The sequence below is a fragment of the Leptodactylus fuscus genome, chromosome 4, assembly GCF_031893055.1.
Source record: "Leptodactylus fuscus isolate aLepFus1 chromosome 4, aLepFus1.hap2, whole genome shotgun sequence".
NCBI classification, from domain to species: Eukaryota; Metazoa; Chordata; class Amphibia; order Anura; family Leptodactylidae; genus Leptodactylus; species Leptodactylus fuscus.
Window position 1 is genome coordinate 176,947,990 of NC_134268.1, and position 19,697 is coordinate 176,967,686.

The window sequence follows — 19,697 nt, forward strand, 5'->3', positions numbered from 1 at the left end:
GCACAGAAAATTTCCACTTAAAAAAATAGGATCGAAGCGCCGTCCCAAGCCGTTCATGTAATCCACTGCCTATTTTCAGCGATACTTACGTCCACCATAGTCATGCTTTATGCATTTTAAGAAGGCCGGGAAATGAGTTGGTCTTTAATTGTAAGAAAGGCCTTTTATATAGTTACGTAAGACCGATGCTCTGTGTTTACCGAAATAAGATAATTGTGCCGCATACAACCGCCATATAGTGAGTCAGACCTACAATGGTATTAGTGGTTCAAATTTATGTATTTCTTTTTTCTTTTATTGCGTATTTTTATGCTTTTTATTTACTCAAATTTTTGGAAGCGGAACCTAAAAATGGTCAGAAATGAAGTTAATTATTAGTTTTTTGCAGTGTTTAATTTTTTTGATTTATTTAAATAAAATGAAAAACGTTGCAGCATTCCAGCAAAGATCCAATACATAAAAATTCTAAGGTTTATTAGCCCCTATCTGTGCAACATTTCGGTTCCACAATGGAACTTTTTTCAAGCCTTCATTGTGGAACCGAAACGTTGCATTGATTTGGGCTAATAAACTTTTGAAATTTTTGTTTTCGTTTGATGGAGTGCTGCAACTTTTTTATTTTCATTTTATTTAATGTCTGCAGCCTTTGCTGGCACCCATATTCTTCATTTATTTTATAGGATGGGGGTATTTTTGAATTGCTCCACTTTGTTCTAGCGACAAAGAATATTTTTTCAAAATGACACCCATAAGAGATAAATACAGATATGGAGATTTTTCTATAAGGAAAACGCGACTTAACAAGTAACATTCTATCTTGTTTTTCTGTATATGGTTATTTGTACAATTTACATTTGCGTGGAAATCCTCCTGAAGTTCACAATATGTCCATCCTATTGACAGTTATGAGTTGTTCTTATCAAATTATTTTATTTCCATATATCATTATAATAACTTAATGGGAACCCGTCACATTGGGCATCATGTCTTTATCTATAGCCAGCACATTATAGAGCAGAAGTAGCTTAGTATATATATATATATATATATATATATATATATATATATATATATATATTTTATGTAGATTGTGAGCTCCATATAGGGATCACAATGTACATTTTTCCCTATCAGTAGGTCTTTTTAGAATGGGAGGAAATCCGCGCAAACACGGGAAAAACATACAAACTCCTTGCAGATGTTGTTCCTGGCAGGATTTGAACCCAGGACTCTAGCGCTGCAGTGCTAACCACTGAGCCACTGTGTTGTCCCTCTGGCTTAGTAGATATTGTCAGATAAGATTCCGTATAGCTTATATTTTATTCACTTCCGTGCTAAGTCTGTGGTTAGGAGTCCAGTGGGCGGTCCTACTTGGTGACAGCTATTTCTATGCACAGTAATATAGGAAAGGCTGTCACTGAGTAGGGCCACCTACAGGACTCCTAAGCCTAAGGAAAAAAGGGATTTTATAGATATGGTGGCTGTGGTGATATACAGTACAGCACTTAAAGGAAATTCATCACCTATTTTTTACTAATTAAATAAAGATACTATGTACTGTATATAAAGTTTTTTTTCTATACTGTTTTTATTTTCTGATTGTATTTTTTGTATTATTTTCTGTATATGAGTATGGAGGCAGCCATCTTGCCTGAATTGCTGCACTGCTTTGTTAAAGATTTGTTTTACAGCAACATGAACGATAACATCCTATTGTCTGCAGTGCTCTATGCATGGATTGTCCACGGACCCCATCTACTGTAATTCTGTGGCATCCATATAAGTGTTACCTTTCATTGTAATTCTGTCTGTGATGGTGACGGCAGAAAAGTAATCTCTACAGAACAGGAAGCATCAGACAATTGTGGCTTTCTGGCCACAGGAAACACTACAAGGTTTTAGGATCTTATTTTAATATAGGTAGTAATTTGAAAAAAATCTAAAAAAAAATCACCAAAAATTCTTTCAAAATATATTTAACATAAAACCTTAATAGGACGTTTCCTGACAACACATTCCCTTTAGCCTATGAGAATAACCACAGTGGGGATGCCAATGTAAGTCCGTCGTGTTATACATGCATTATTATTGTGAGGCCACATCACATGGAACTCAATGCAAAAAAATTCTGCTACACGTATATCTGTAGTGACTTTAGGGGAGATGGAGCGTAAGTGACAGATCTATTCCTGAGCAGATGACTGGTGAGGGATATAGATATGACGCGTGGGTAGTTTTGCAGAATGTTATAAAACATTGGTGTACAGCAATGAAATGTAGCCTGCTTATGAAGTGACCTCAGGTCACACGGGGCACTCAATTTGATGTAGTCTCTAAATATAGCTGAAAATAGTGCAAGCTGCTTTTTTTCTATTTATAGTAGTGCCGGTCTTTAAGATACTCTAAGTAGGGCCTATTTAGTCACAGTCGGTGTGAGCTGTGCACGCAGATGTGCCGCGACTCCATGTATCCCCTGGTGTATACGCTGGTGGAGGGGTATAGACTGGCTGCCTGGGAGACTCTGGCAGGTTTACATGGAACCTTCCTAATAAAATGAAGCAGCCCCATCCCCCCATGTTGTTTGCTGAAGAATCATTCTCACCATCCAAGAACATGACACGACACTATTTGCACCGAGAGTTTCTGAACGGCGTTGTGGGTTATGGTCCTGCCGGGCTAACAAATGATGACATTGCTTTGGTCACCATTTGGTGGCATTTGGAATAATTTCTACAGAAAGGGGAGAAAGAACTGCAGGATCCGCCTATATAGAGAAAATGTGCTCATTTTTTGCATTTCTCTGTAAATCAATAAAAACACATCTAGTTATAATTTACTATTATTATTACGGTAGCAGTAAAGTAGGTTGCGCTCATGTCCGCATTCTTATTTTAGTTTATCTGTTACGTTGCAGGAGCAGAAAATGAAGACTAAGGGTTAGGGTTGAGCCGATCTTGACTTTTCAGGATCGATTTTAAAATCCGATTTCCAATCATTTTTTCATTCGAACCCGATCTCGATCCCAATTCCGATCCCAATGCAAGTCAATGGGATTTTTTTATTAATCGGAGATTGGATTTTAAAAGCAATCCTACTCACTATACAGCATGGAATCTAACAATTGTTAGAATCCACGCTGTGTAGTGAATCACTAAAGTAGCCAGAGGATTTTTTTTTAATCCTCTGGCTACTTAGTCCCCCCTGGTGTCCACTTGCCTACAGAGATGGCTGCTCCAGTGCATTCCTTCTTCTTTGCCTTCCTGCCGCTCCACGCTGCTCTTCTCCCTTTGCTGCCCCCTCCCTGCCAGGTTAGGAGAGTGTGGGCGGGTACTGGGAGGGGAGACGTCACGTCTCCCCACCCTGTACCCGCCCAAACTCTCCTAAGCCACAAGCCCCGCCTACCTAGCGCTTTAAACACTAACCTGGGAGGCGGGGCAGCGAGGCAAGAAGAGCAGCATCGAGCGGTAGCGAGGACAAGAAGAAGGAGAACACCGGAGCAGCCATCTCTAGAGGTAAGTAGCTGCCAGAGATGTTTAGTTTAGCCTCCCATTCGAATGAATGGAGGCAGCCGGCATGCAGGGGGTTAAGGCTGTGTGCCGGCTGCTTCCATTCATTCCTATGGAACTGCAGCGGAGCCTTCACACTGAGTATACAGCGTATACTCAGTGTGAAGGCTAAGCAAAGCATTGTGGGAAAAGATCACCGATCTCAATGCCACATAAAAAGATTGTGTTCGGAATTCCGATCGCAATCGTGAAATTTTCTCGATCGCCGATCAGATTCCAATCTTTTCCGAACACGATCGCTCAACCCTACTAAGGGTCCATTCACACGGAGGAAAATGGTGAGGAATGTGGTGTGGAATTTCAGCGCTGAAAAGAAAAACTCCCATTGACTTCAATGGGTTCCTTTTTCTTGCTCGCAGAAAAGGAAACCCATTGAAGTCAATGGGAGGCTTTTTGGCGAGGATTTTGGTGCTGAAAATCCACGCCGAAAAAAAGCCTCCCATTGACTTCAATGGGTTCCTTTTTCAAACCGATTTTTTCCGCTAGCGAAAAAGGAACCCATTGAAGTCAAAGGGAGACTTTTTTTTCCACATGGATTTTCAGCGCCAAAATCCGCGCCAAAAAACTCTGTGTGAGTGGACCCTAATAACTGTCCAAACTGGTGTAGAATAGGTTCCTTCGGGTTTCCTTCAGTCTTATGGGTTTTACAACCGAAAGATGTTGTATGTCGGTGGTAGTTTTCCACTTTCATTGACTACCTAGCCTGTGATGTGTTTAGCTTTGACATACAGTATAGCATAATGCTATATGTGTATGTGTATAACAGGGTATTTTGGGTAGATTTGTAGATACAATGAATCATTGAATATTATCTACTCAATGTTACTTGTAGGTAATAACAATAGTCAAAGAACAGGACAAGCACATTCTAATGTGGAGAACTTTTTGTAGGTTGTGAGCAACTATCACATACCATAGATGGGAATAAAAAGGGTAAAAGTCTGGCAAAAATCTGATGGATTGTAGTGATTTAGTTTTGATCAGATTACAAGGGTTTCCGAGTGCTAATGCTAAGATATCCCTGGTGCTAATAGTGTAAGGTGTCGATGGCTCTTAAGCCACTAGACTGGGATCGCTAGTTGCTTTGGAGGATGAAATGTGCCATGGTGTTTTCTTCATTTCTTTCTGTATTTCTAAAATAACTAGGTAACCTAATGTTTTATTTATGGCCCTTTCCCTCTGTAAGTCAATGTATTGCGGAGGGGTTCACATCACAATGTATTCTGTGGAGGGGTTCACATCACACATACCCTTACAGCTTTGGCTTTTTAGAAGGGTGTTGGCTATCAGATGGCAGGCCTAATCTTGTATGGACCCTGGACGGATACGGTACTTTGAACAGAACATGGCATTTGTCGGATCCAGTTGCATAACCAAGTATAACTTTAGTAGAATGTTATGCATATGCCCTAAGTTAAAAGGGTTGTTCTCCCTAGACAGTAGACATTGCTGACAGAGTTGAAACACGTGCGCAGTGGATCCGTAACATAGTAATGCCTATTTCCTCTTTTCTTTCCTCTTCTGATTTTTAACCCATTCTGAGTCTTTTGTAGAAAGATTAAACATTAAAAAATATAATTAATTAACTAACCTATATAGAAACATAGAATAGACTGCCCTTATATTATTTCCATTTTATCTTAAGATAGACATGAGTTTACCCCAGGCACGCTTACATTTCCTTACAGTAGGTTTCCCCATTAAATTTGCTGGAAGTTTTTTTCCAAACCTCAACTACTTTTTCAGTTTAATAATATTTCCTGACATTGTTTCTCATCTCCTTCCCACCTAATTTCAAACTGTGTCCCCTTGTTTTTTTTTTTGTTTTTTTTTGTAGATTGTGAGCCCCATATAGGACTCACAATGTACTTTTTTTCCCACTATCAGTATGGCTTTGGAGTATGGGAGGAAATCCACGCAAAGATGGGGAGAACATACAAACTCCTTGCAGATGTTGTCCTTGGCAGGATGCGAACCCAGGACTCCAGCACTGCAAGTGCTGATCACTGAGCCAATGTGTTGCCCCAATTCCTCCTTGTTCTTGTGGTTTTTTTTGGGGGGTGTTTATTAAAAACTGAACCTGAACTGTATATCTACCTTATATTTAAAGGTTTCTCTCATGTCCCCTTCTTTCCGCGAAGGCTACACAGATTGAGGCAGTTGTTTTGGGTTTTTTTTAATGTAGATTGTAAGCCCCACATAGAGCTCACAATGTACATTTTTCCCTCTCTGTATGTCTTTTTTGGAATATGAGATGGAAATCCATACAAACACGGGGAGAACATACAAACTCCTTGCAGATGTTTTTTTGCCCTTGGCGGGATTTGAACACCAGGACTCAAGCGCTGCAAGGCTGCAGTGCTAACCACTGAGCCACCATGTGGACCCCAGATTGAGGCAGTTGTTCACAGCAACCAATCACTAGGCAGATTTCATTTAGTTTTATGCTATACAATACCCTCTAGTTTAGTCCTATATTCAACCAGTCCCTGTGACATCAGAGAAGGAGAGAGGGGGTGGAGCACTGATTCCAATCACATGATTCGGGGGGTCGTAACCAGGCCCAAACCCCTGGCCCCATCTTTATGAGCCTGTCGGATCATATAGGCTACTCTTAACTGTCTGGACAATCCCTTTAAGTCTCAGATATAGCAGAGTTAACTCAAACTCCTGCAATTGGTTAAACTGCTGTATTGTGATATACTATTGCAGAAGACAACAAATACCAATGAAAAATCATTTTTAATGACTTTTAGTAGTATTGTTGTTGTCTTCTGTGATGATAAGCATCAGTTTAACCAGTTGCAGAAGTTCGGATTAATTCTACTACATCTGTATGTAGGTAACATGTAACTAGTTATATATAGTAAAGCACAATATTTCTATATAATATGCAATACCTTTTAAATAGATGTATTTTGTAAACTTTTTTATTATACAAGCTTGCTACACCTTACGGGACACAATTGTGCATGTTCTTTATATTATTACCTGTGTGTATACAGTAAGTACTATTGCTCAGTAACTTCCACCTTCCATTTCTCCCTTTCTATGGGAAAGCATATATACAGGTTTGGAGCCTTCAGCCTATTTATTAAACACTCCGGTGATTTACTCGGCTTGTTATTTCTACCTTACTTCGCGGTCTACCGTTGGCTGCTTTGATTAATGAAGGTTTTTGCCAAATTGAATTGGCCATTAATAAATGCCATGGGCCATGGAGATAATTATAGCTTTTAAATCAGTCCACATTACCATAAGCTACAAAAACATTACACCATGTAAAAAGGCCTAATGATCTGCTAGTTAGCCATAGATTCGTTTCATTCACGGCTCTCCATGTTGGCTTCCAGGTTTGACCTTTTATTAAATCTGTTTTATGTGCGGCTCAGAATTAGAACACTTTTGCTCCTGCCGAAAACAGAAAGACATTTTGCTGTATCTCCCTAGAATGAACTCGCTCGTGATTAACGGTAGTCCCTCGCCGCTGGTCATGTCCTGAATTAAAGGAGAATTTCCCATCTGAATTTTTTTTTTTCTAAGGACACTGACATGCCATGGGTTATCAGAATTTGGGTTGTGTTTTAACATGGGGTGAACAATTCCAGAATATACCTTTTTTCTAAATAACCCCTGTATATTATCCTTATTATAAGGCCCTTACATTAAGGACAGTAAGTGTGATAGCTAGAGATGAGAGAACACTATTCGAAACAGCCTTTTCGAATAGAACGCTCCCACAGAAGTGAATGGAAGCTTAACCTCCCGCGTGCCGGCTACGTCCATTCATTTATATGGGAATGTGCTATTCAAAACGGATGTTTAGAATAGTGTTCACTCATCTCTAGTGATAGCCTCTTTAATTCTGAGCCCCAAATTATTCCATGCCTTAAATTCAAACCCCAGACCAAACTCTATAATTCAGTCCTCAATGTTGGGATCATAGACCAAACCTCAGATCACACCCCAAACTTAACTCCAGTTTTCATACCTAATTATATCCCATATTAGACCTCAATTCCAATTTTCATACCTTATGCTACATACTTCAACTTGAACTTCAACTTTAAAACAAAAATTCTTAAATAGTACATGCAAATATAAAAAACTTTGCAGTATATCTTATTACAGAAACATGTTTCCTTCTCCATTTAACTGCTCTCTTCCCCCTTATGGTCACTTAGACTGTTTATTTATATCATATTCACTTTTTTATGTAGATTGTGAGCCTCATATAGGGATCACAATGTACTTTTTTTTTTTAACCCAGCATGTCTCTTTTTTTGTAGAATGGGAGGAAATCCATGGAAACACGGGGAGACCATACCAACTCCTTGCAGATGCTGTTTTTGGCGGTATTCGAACCCAGGACTCTAGCACTGCAAGGCTGTAGTGCTAACCACTGAGCCACCGTGTTGCCCCTATATCGTATTCACTTCACACACACAGGAGTCTATGGAGAGCGGGGGGGGGGGGGGGAGAAGCTATTTAAGACTAACTAAACTTGAATTTTCCTAGCAGAGAGTGTCACTAATAAGTTACTTTATTAGCAAATGTTGGCATCTTTCTGTGAAATCCTGACCTTTTTTTCTTTCCCTTGTTTTTCTGTTGAAAGTTGTACCCTGCTTCTCACTGTGTACGGTATATGGGAAAGGATTGTGGGGTATACAGTTATATCTTGGGAATAAACATAGAAACTTGCTTCTGGTTTTGTATAAAAGAAGAAATTCTCACATTTCATATGATACTAAAAGTTGCTGTTTTATTTCCGGCGATATCATCAGTTGTAAACACAGTGGGGTTTGGAAGCAACTGAGAATATCTCTGGAAATAAAAAGATAGAACTTCAACATTTTGCCCCCAACTTTAGTGTTGTATTACAGATGATAATCTCCTCTTTTATACGTTTCTGGTTCTATGTATTATAGTGTCCGAGATGTAACTGTATGAAGTTCCCCTCCCCAACCTTATTTTCTGTAGAAACATGCCAATAGAGATCCAAGGGAAGTGTAAAGAGATCCAGGATTGTTCTATGATTGGCGTTGCACTCTAATACTAGACCCAAATATTCATTCTTTAAACCAGATCCTGTACAAGCTACAGTATTCACACCCCAGACCTGTAATATAGGCATCCTACCAAATCTCAATACCCAGTATTCACTCACCAGACTCCCTGTATTTACATTCAGGTACAGCTAAAGCAGCTCTTATCGATATATATATATATATATATATATATATATATATATATATATATATATATTAAAGGAAGCTTGGCTATTTATGTTAAAAATCATACAGTATAGTTTCTGGAAACAATAAGTAAAATTCCGCATTAAAAAAACAAAGACAAAACCTTTCCCCTATTTTTCTGTCTGTTCAGCCTAAGCATCAACTTTGCTATGTGACGTGACTCTTGGCTTTAGAAATAGCTTGCTGTAACTTTGGCCAGCACTTGGCTTATGGACCAACTACTCACCCCATAAAAATAATGGAATTGCATGCGATACAAAGTGAGATGTGGCACATAACTTTCATTATTTCATATGTAAATCCTTCAGAAAAATAGACATGGCTCATAATGTTGATACAGTGAAGCTGACAGAACTACATAAATTCCTGCTACATAGCCCTAGACTACAAGGGGGAGATTTATCTGAAAAGCTGAGCTGTTTCCTTATTTCCTATAGATTTTTCTCTCTTCTGTAAACAGCGGACCTCCTCCTCCATTTCTCTGGATTTGTAGGGGGCCCAGCAGCCGGACCACCCTGAATCTGAACTAGAAATATAAAGTGTAAATCAATATATCATAAATGTTGTTAGTGAGAAAATAGTAGGGTCAATATTATATTTCTGTAGTCTCCATCACGGGTAGCAGAAGCTGAGGACAACTACATATAGCAGCCATTAAGGTGCCCATGGAGGTTCTCAAAGACTCTTCAAAGGGGATATCCAGGAATTTTTTTATGGTCTACCCTTAGAATAGTTCATAAATGTCAGATAAGTGAGCGGACTGAGAGCTGGCCCTACATGTATCAGCTGTTTGGGGCTGCAGCCGATGGCCATACAATATACTGCATATAGCTGCAACCAGATGCCTCTGTCTGTAGACGTAAAGTAACCGTGTTCAGTTACATTGACATCAATGGGAATTGAGCTGCTGTAATGGGGCCCAGTAATACTATGTACAAAACTATCTCCTTCCAGCTCTGTGCACTGTATAGTATGGGCATTGGACACAGTCCTGTATAGCTGATCCGGGCAGGGGCTGGTCTGTTGCCCTAATACTGTGAAGATATTGATGATCTGATATTTATCCAAAGGATAGATTAATAAACAATTCCTGGTCATGTCCGTTAATACAATGCTAAAACCCTAATAGGGGTAAACCACTCCAATAGGCAATATTTTTAAAGAAGGTGAAAATAATGTAAAAGATGACCTGTCCCTCTCCTCTCCTGTCTGTTTTAGGGGGCATTCACGCTTGCGCCCGTTTCTGCCCACACCGGTTTCCCCACGGATAGACTGCATACGGACCCCAGCGGTTTGCTTTTAAAACCCATTCAAATGAATGTATTTAAACTTACCGCCAGAAAGCCGTCCTCTATGCAGTTTCTCTGGGGAGTAGGACAGAGACCCAGTGGGTGGACACAGGTGCAAGTGCGAACACCCCCTTAGTAAATACTGGTATTCCTTATGAAATAATAAATTTAGACCATCTTTCTGCATAACCTTTCGTTGTGTCATTTTTCTTCTACTACTAGAAATTTTTAATAAATTGATAAGCACTGGAGTCCTGGGTTCAAATCCCGCCAGGAACAGCATCTGCAAGGAGTTGGTATGTTCTCCCCGTGTTTGCGTGGATTTCCTCCCATTCTACAAAGACATACTGATAGGGGAAAAAATGTACATTGTGATCCCTATATGTGGCTCACAATCTACATTAACAATAAAGATTTCCCTACACAGTTTAGTACTGTTAGCACTGACTAGACAGTGTCATACTGTGCAAGGACACCCCCCCAACTAGTAACACCCAGTTGACAATTTCTAAGAGAAATATCCAGGGCTATAGAAGCAGAGGTGGAACCAGTTTGGGTGTAGTGAGAAAAAAAAGTTGCCAGCTCTGGCTTCAAAATAAAACAGTCAATTATTTTTAATGATATTATATAATTATTAATATTATATATTTAATTTGATGTTGATTTTTGTGCCTATTGACTTAATCCATATCCATGGGAACAACCCAACACAAAAATATAATAAAATATAATCCAGGACTAGCGAGTATCGCCAGGTGGTATTAGCATTGTAGAGGGAGCTATCCCTTTAAGTAAATAGCATTGCAGTCGAAGACTTGACAAATTCTTCGGAACAGGTTAATGAAAATGTATCAAACAATAAAAAGAAGACGTCTGACTCTAAACTGGTATTTCCTGAGCACTAAATTGTGTGCCATGCGCTCTGAGCCTTGATGCCCGGTGTATGCCCTATGGGCACTTCTCCCCGGGCTCTGATTAATGTTGCTTGTGCTGCCACCCTCTTGCTGTTGTCTGTATCTGTACGTTATTAGAAGTAATATGCATGAATCCTCTGCCCGCACTTATTTTTCATTTTAATTGCATATTTGAGGCTGCCATGACAGCTGTAAAGGTTATAGTTAAGACCAATTGTTCATCCCCGTATAGCGGCTCGTCTCATTACCGTGCAGTAATAATTGATATGGAGAAGAGGTGGGTAACAGCCGAGACGCACATAATTTCATATGATGAAGATATTTTTCTATCGTAAAAGTGGCAGAAGATGAAAAAACGCCGCATGATTTACAGAGCAGCCTTTTAATAATGGTCGGCGCTCGTACAGATTTAGAATAATTTATTGAAAAAGTCCCAGGAATTTGGTGTTTTAACTGGCTGAAAAGTGCAAAGTCAGGCTGTTCTGGTGTGTGCCCGATGTACGTCAGGAAATCATTAGAGATAACTACATTTATCATTATTAATTCTGCTCAGCTCCGGCATCTACAGGACTTTCACATTTTTCCTTTTGGCAATGTACAGATGTGCGGACTCTGTACACCTGCCTAATCAATGGACCGGGGGATTCTGGGTAATCTTGGCCCACTGACCATTTTTTCTAATGAATATAGCCAAGATCGCTGGCTGTCTATTTGTTACATTAAGTCATCAATAAACTCTTCTATATACTATACAGGGCCAGGGCTGTGGGTAGTAAATGATTCATGGAACTTGTTACATCTATAAGGGTATTTATATTGTGTTACAATGTGTCCAGACGCACAAAAGATTTACAATAAAAACTTAACCGGGATGTAGGAGGAATACATTTTTAATCCAAGCCATTTTTGGCAGAAAAACTTTTTAATGTCACATGCTACTTAGTCACAGGTAGTGTTTTTGTGCCACCCTTGTCACACAAGGTATGGACAGGACTTTGGACAGACTAGGGCCATAGTCATTTATGCTACTTTTGTTTTAGATTATAACCACGGCTAGATACACCTAATTAATCACGTGGCATGTACCGTGGCATGAATTAAGTACATATTCTGCCAGTGCCATATGCCGGTCTTAACCTCCCCCCCCCAGTATTTTTTCCACTTTACCCAGGTCTAGGCCACATATCGTGGACAAGCTGTGTCTGCGGCCCCACTCTAAGGCTAAGGCCCCAGGTAGCAAGTTTTTTGCCGTGTGTTTTTTTTTTTTTTTGGCACAGCTAGCCGCGACGGGATTCCAATACAGTGCATCGGCATTCTGTGGCAGCATCCCGCTCCTGATTAGACCTGAATGAATAGGCCTAAACAGGAGTGCGTCTTGAGCCAGGGACGCCGCGGCTGACTCAGCTGCGTATCCTGTCGCTTCTTTTTTTCCACTAGCTAGCTAGTGAGAAAAAAAAGTGAGCGGCTCCCTTTGAAGTGAATGGGAGTCTTTTTTGCCGGTGGATATTGTGGCGGATTCCGCGTCAAAATCCGCCTGCAAAAACTCTGTGTGAACATACCTTAAGGGTCCATTCACATGGAGGAAAATGGTGAGGAATTTGGTGTGGAATTTCCCACTCTGAAAATAAAGCTTTCCATTGATTTCAATGGCTTCCGCTAGCTTTTTTTTCCACTAGCGGAATTTTCCGCTAGTGGAAAATTCCGCTAGTGGAAAAAAAAGCTAGCAGCCCCCGTTGAAGTCAATGGGAGGCCTTTTTTTAAGCGTGGAAAATTCCACACCAAATTCCTTACCCTTTTTCTCCGTGTGAATTGACTCTAAGAGTTTATTCAGGAGAGTATTGATGACCTATGCATTCATACACATGACCAAGTGCGCAGGCTGTGTCTCTATCGATGGGGGGGTCCAATACTCCATGATTATAGAGCAGGTCTTATTCCGCTCCGTGGCTTCAATGCAGAGTGAAATGGAACCCCCCAAATCCGATGATGTCATCTGAGGATTATCAGAGCTCAAAATTGGGTGCCCTCAACGTACATACTCGTTAATGTGCATGTAGTCTAATGGTTTAACACCCAGTACCCCCACTGATCAGCTGTCTGAAGAGATGTCTGAACATGCACTACCGGCTCTTCACTGCTTACTAAGCTCAGCACCATCTATTGTCAGATGGCCATTGGTCAGATGAATGTGACATCACTGGCGATTCCGAACAGCTTTTCAGCACGGATGTCATGTGTTGCACCCCCACTAATATAACATGGATGACCTATCATAGAAAAAAAACCATTTTATAGTACCACAAACCTTTATAGTAATAGCTCTATCCAACTGTATAACAATCAAAAATCTAGTGGTGGGAACAGGCTGTATACAGAAGAAAATGTAGATCTTTCCAGGCTTACTGTGACACTGCTGACCTCTATCATACATTTCAGCAACAGCCATCCAAATACTTGTATGAGTTCCTGTATTCTCTATTTATGTTAGATGATATCTATCTATCTATCTATCTATCTATCTATCTATCTATCTATCTATCTATCTATCTATATCTCTCTCTCTCTCTCTCTCTCTCTGTCTGTCTCTACCTCTATAATCTATCTATCTATCTATCTATCTATCTATCTATCTATCTATATTGGTCAGTATACCTATCTAGCTATGGTATCTATCTATCTATCTATCTATCTATCTATCTATAATCTATCTATTTATCTATCTATTTATCTCTATCTATCTATCTATATTGGTCAGTCTTTCTATCTATCTATCTATCTATCTATCTATCTATCTATCTATATTGGTCAGTCTTTCTATCTATCTATCTATCTATCTATCTATCTATAATCTATCTATTTATCTATCTATTTATATCTATCTATCTATCTATCTATCTATCTATCTATCTATCTATCTATCTTGGTCTGTCTATCTATCTATCTATCTATCTATCTATCTATCTCTATTATCTATCTATCTATCTATCTATCTCTCTCCTATCGTTATCAATCTATCTCTCTCTATCCAACATTACTAGTATAATGCCATTGACATTGGTACCTCTACCCCTACAAATTTAGAAGTAATCATTTCTGCAATATTTTTTATATACTGGTTTCTTAAATCTGTAAAAAATATGCCAATACCAAGCAATTTAAATTTAATGGAGCCGCAATGCCATGCACAGCCACTACAACGTCTAAGGCGCTGTGCTGTGGGCCATTCAAACAACTGAATGTATGGAATGGTAGAAGTTGGACCCGCACAATTTTCATACTTATGACCCATCCTAAGAATCAGTCTTAAGTCCCAGAAAACCTTTAAACGTGTTTTTTTCTTTAAGGGATTCATTCCTTATATTATCCTGATAATTCTATTTTATTACATTAGATGGTTTTACAATAATTGCCAGGAGTCTTGATAAACAGACTTGGAAAGTCCCCAACATTTCAGTTTAGGTCAACTAATTCACATTAACAAACTTTTTTAAGCAAAAATCAATTTTACTTTAAGAAGCTGGAGAAACTGCTGAAGTTCTATAGACATAAATATTTTATTGGTTCCCTGCCATAAACGTTGCCATTAATTGCAGTGAGGTAAGGCATTGCTGGAGTCTCAGGAGCGCCAAGGGTTAAACCTTTCCAAGCCTGTGGCAGGGAACAGATACACTTTGACAGTCAATTTCAGCCAGTAATATATATCCTATGGAGCATGGTTGGCAACATAATAAAACAGGCCGAACTTAGGAGGAATATGTATGATTCAGATGACATGTTTTTTCTAGGTAGCTGGATTTAGAGGCAGTGGGCTTACAGCACACTGATGCAAGGTAGAGTTTGATAAAATGCTGAATGAACATTATTTGCAACTGTCAGAAAGCACAAATCACAAAGTAGCAGAATTTGTGAGTGCCGCAGTGCATTTTGTACGCCAGCTTATTTCCATGCGCTGATATATATCTCGCTCCATTCCCTGTGCAAAGACAAAAGGAAAATATATGGCGGAATGAACAGTCATATTTAATCAGAATCTTAATGGTGAATTAATAGCATATTTTTATAATATGTCACCTAGAGTCATAGTAAATTATACTAAGCACTGGGGCAAACAAAGTAGTGGTTGGAAACTTTGCTGGAGGAAAACAAAGACGTAATGACTGGGGTAGGAGATGGTTACATTGTTACATAGATGGAAATTTAAAAAAAAATACAGGTGTATAAATAAAAAATTAAAATAATTGAAAATTGTATCAAAAATACTGGTATATGGTATATAGATATGTGCGAATCGCAAAAGAAAAGTATGGCCTTATTCACATGTGCTCAGCCACAGTCCATTCATTTCGTGGACTGCACCTGCTCATTTACGAATGTTATGCTGTCCGTGGTTGATCCACTTTGCTTGTCTGTGAAGAGCTGATTTTTATTTTAATTTTCTATATTTTGAATGTCTCTGTGAATAATGGATGCCATCCGTCATTTTTCACAGATCCATAAACGTTTATTGATGTGATGCATTCATAAAAAAAAAAGATCAACAAAAAAAACATGTCCGATTAAACACATTGAAATTAATGGCAAATAAAAGGAGCCATATATATGTGAAATCCAGGCGTGTGAATAAGGCCTGAATCGTAGCAACCCGTCCCTGCCTGATTGCTATAAGCATGACGCTCAATGAGGGGAAATCAGCAAAAAAGTCGTGTTAGGCTGGGTACCGTTCACAGTACGGCCACTGTCCGTCCCCGGGTTTCTGTCCTAAACCCCGGGGAATCTGGACAGGGGACGTCTTTAAAACCCATTCATTTGAATGGGTTTTTAAAGGTGACCACCGGTGTCCATATGCGGCCTCTCCTCCTGGAAACCGTTTTTTTGGGGGTTTTTTGCACAGAAAAAAAGTTGTCCATGCAGGACTTTGTATCCCTGCAAAAAAATTGGTTTCCAGGCACAGAGACCACATACGGACACCGGTGGTCACCTTTAAAAACCCATTCAAATGAATGGGTGTTAAAGCTGACCACTGGCAAGCCGAACCCTGTCCACTTTCCCTGGTGTTTGGCGGTAGTGTGAACTCAGCCTTAAATCCCAACCCCACCTCCCTCCCCATAGGTCTATTATGGGCTTATGGGCACATAGTGTAAAAAAAAAAATAATTGAAAAGTAAGACTAGAATAAAATTAAACAGGCCACTTCCATGTACACATCACAGGCACTAGCTCCTGCCCCTATGTGTCACCTACAGAAACATTTCAATAATGGAGAGGGAAGACTATTTGTCTGTTAGCAACAATTTTTGCAATTGAAACAACTATTTTTTTAAAAAATAATAATAAAATTGTGAAAAACACTTGTGTATGTGGCAAGCCCTACTCAGTACATAGTGAGAAGCAGTGACAGCTCTTAATAGAGAAGTAAGGGAAAGAGTGGTTGCCCATGATTTACCATTATCACGAATCAGAGAATAAAATACCAATGGGGGTATGTATTAAGACTAATTGTTCCTATATCAGTCTTAACAATGGCCATGTCACAAGGCTCCCCTGAACTATAAAGACCTTATATCACCTTATTGTATTAGGTTTGAACAGCTCAGCTTCTAAGTTAGGCCAAATACGTAAGTCCATCAAGTTCAACCTAACGGTATGATGCAAAGGCGGCCACTAGAGGGAGCAAAATAAATGTTCCATTAGAGCTGAATAAATCCGCCATCCCATTGCTTGCCCTGGATGCAAATTTGTACATGTAACAAATCTGCACTTGGAGATTATATCATTACATAATGTTATATTTACATAACATGAATAATAAAGAAAAAATGATGATACATGTGGTCTAACAGAATTACTCGCTGTTTATATTACAGACACAGATCCTCGCGTCTTGGAGAAGCAGGAACTTCAGCAGCCTACATATGTTGCGCTGAGTTACATCAATAGGTATGTGTATATTTTCTGCTTAGTGTTTGATATTGATGACGGTATCGCAATATATTAGTACTGCAGGCAGCATTGTGTCACTACATCTGCGCTGCCTGCAGTGATCTGTCCAGGACTGTTCTGGCTCCAGCGCACGGTCTCCGGCAAATAACTAACAAGGTGGTGACTGATTCTGGAAATGGACCATGAAGCTGAGGCGGCCCAGCCACAATGTACAGCCGTGTAACCAGATTTACGATCCTAACAAACAGATCTGATGCTTTTCTGCTAAATATAATAGTTGTTAGCAACAACTATCACTTAACCCAATGTCATTGTGCTTTGGGATTTGTATCTCTTTCTAAGCAAGTAAGATAATGGTTGGTGCAGAAAGAAATATATGGCATCTTATAGTGTTTCAGAAATTGGGGACCCAATATCCGTACCCCATTGTAAATACAAACCAAATAGTGACTAGACATGTGCAGCTCCTTCCATTCACTTTTGTTGGCGTTCTGAAAACAAGTATATTTAGCTGTATTAAGAGCTCACATAGAAATAATTGGAGAGAGCCGAACATGTGTGACCCCCTCCTCCAATCACAGAGACTGCGGATTAATATGTCATAAATGTTATTGGAAAACTCCTTTAATCCCCATCTTCAGCACTAATGTTCCAGTGGTCCCTCTACATTGGTGTCCCTGGAATGTAACCAAACACTGGCAGGAGACCACATGAGCAATGGCTACAGGTGAAAGTAAGGTAATATATCTTATTTAAGAAATATGTTTCCTTCTTCACTTATTAGACTGCCCTCCTTCTCCTTATCTCTATGGGTAAGTTTACATAGCGGAAAATGAAGAAGAATTCTTCTTCATTTTCCACCGCTGTCCTCGGCCGCAGACTAACCATCACAGGGCATCACCATTCTGTCATGGCTTACCGTTGCTGATTAGGTCCAGATGAATGAGCCTTATCAGTAGGCAGTCTCAAGACACGGAATCCGCAGAAAATTGAGCAGTATGCTTCCTTTTTCATTATCCTGCTGCGATCTGTTCCTCTTATTGAAAATAATGAGAGGCAGATTCTGGGCAGAATCTGACGTGGATTCGCAGGCGAAATCCACCCCCCAAATCCACGACAGATTCGTTTATGTGAACATACCCTAATAGCTTCCTATTCCATCTTCAGCCTCACACACAGAAGTCTATGGAGAGGGGTTTTTGAATAAAAAAAGAAGTCTACGGAGAGGGGAAGAGGAGGCTGATGGCTCAAGCTGACTGATTTATTGCTTCAGTCTGTGTAGCATTAGAGTCACATCCTTAAAGTTTTAGCAGTGTTCTCATTTACAAGCTGATCAAGAAAAATAATCTCTATAGTTTTTATTAATAATCTATTGCTAATATATTGTGATCCCATGGTATCTATGAGTTAACTAATAGGTAACTAATTCCTTTATTGATGACATTTTCACGTGGGGTCTTGTGAAACATTGTTTTAGACAAGAGTCAAAATAGCGTGATAAGGGAGACAGGCCCGATGTTTAGGCTATATAATGTTCTTTATAGTTGGCTATAAGTCACATGTATAATTATGCTAATTCTCCTATGAGAGTGACATTGATATTAAGAGGACGTTCTGATGACTGTTTCTTTAATAAGAAATATTACAAACTTTCCTATATTTACCTGTACAGTTCATGATTTTTATAATGGGAGGCACGCTTTACTAGTGGTATAAAAAGCTGAATATATTCGTACACTGTAGACTTCTTTCAGAAATCACTGCAACAAATCTGCTTTATGTGAGTAAACATCAGGTCTTACTGGAGGATTAGCACATATCCTTTGTTGTAGGCAGCGGTGTAACTAGGAATGGCGGGGCCTCGAGGCAAACATTTCACATGGGACCTCCCCCAGACCTATGTCATATGACCCCGGAGTATAATGATAGCAGTGTTTGTAGGGTTCACAGGCCAGCGGCCTTATTTACCAATCCCTGATCCTGCCGCATCAAAGCCACAGAAGGGGAAGTTCTGGCGGCCATGAGCAGGAGTGAGGATTGGTAAAGTAAATAGGGTCCGTTACCTACTGGGATTACTCCAGCAGATAACGGCCTATAAAAAAAAACAAAAAAAAACAACACATCAGCGGGCCCCCTATTGTCCCAGGCCCTGTGGCATCCACTACCACTGCTATTCCGGTAGATACACCCCTGGTTGTAGGGCTAGTCTCTGAAAAATTTTCACCTAGACATCTAGAGTCTTAGATAAATAAAAGGTATGTTACAATATCATTATTTACCAGTAGATTGAGCAGCGCGGAGCTGGGCAACAATGGATCGGCAATAGCAGTGGACTAATGAGCAGCACAAGACCTTTTATTTTTTGCAGCCCATTGACACCAATTTTTATGTAGCTAGAAAACCCCATTAACCTATTGCCACAGAATATCATATTGTGCCCCTATTACAGTCCTATGAAAAAGTTTGGGCACCCCTATTAATCTTAATCATTTTTAGTTCTAAAAATTTTGGTGTTTGCAACAGCCATTTCAGTTTGATATATCTAATAACTGATGGACACAGTAATATTTCAGGATTGAAATGAGGTTTATTGTACTAACAGAAAATGTGCAATATGCATTAAACCAAAAATTTGACTAGTGCAAAAGTATGGGCACCCTTATCATTTTATTGATTTGAATACTCCTAACTACTTTTTACTTACTTACTGAAGCACAAAATTGGTTTTGTAACC

General features: G+C 39.5%; 1 protein-coding gene across 1 annotated transcript in view; it reads left to right on the forward strand.

The window, feature by feature from the left end:
* JAZF1 (JAZF zinc finger 1) overlaps positions 1-19,697 on the forward strand; it is a 213,447-nt gene that overhangs the window by 106,946 nt on the left and 86,804 nt on the right. Inside the window, exon 2 of the mRNA XM_075271471.1 lies at positions 16,888-16,960. Coding sequence (XP_075127572.1) covers positions 16,888-16,960 — 73 coding nt within the window. The remainder of the gene's footprint in view (positions 1-16,887; positions 16,961-19,697) is intronic.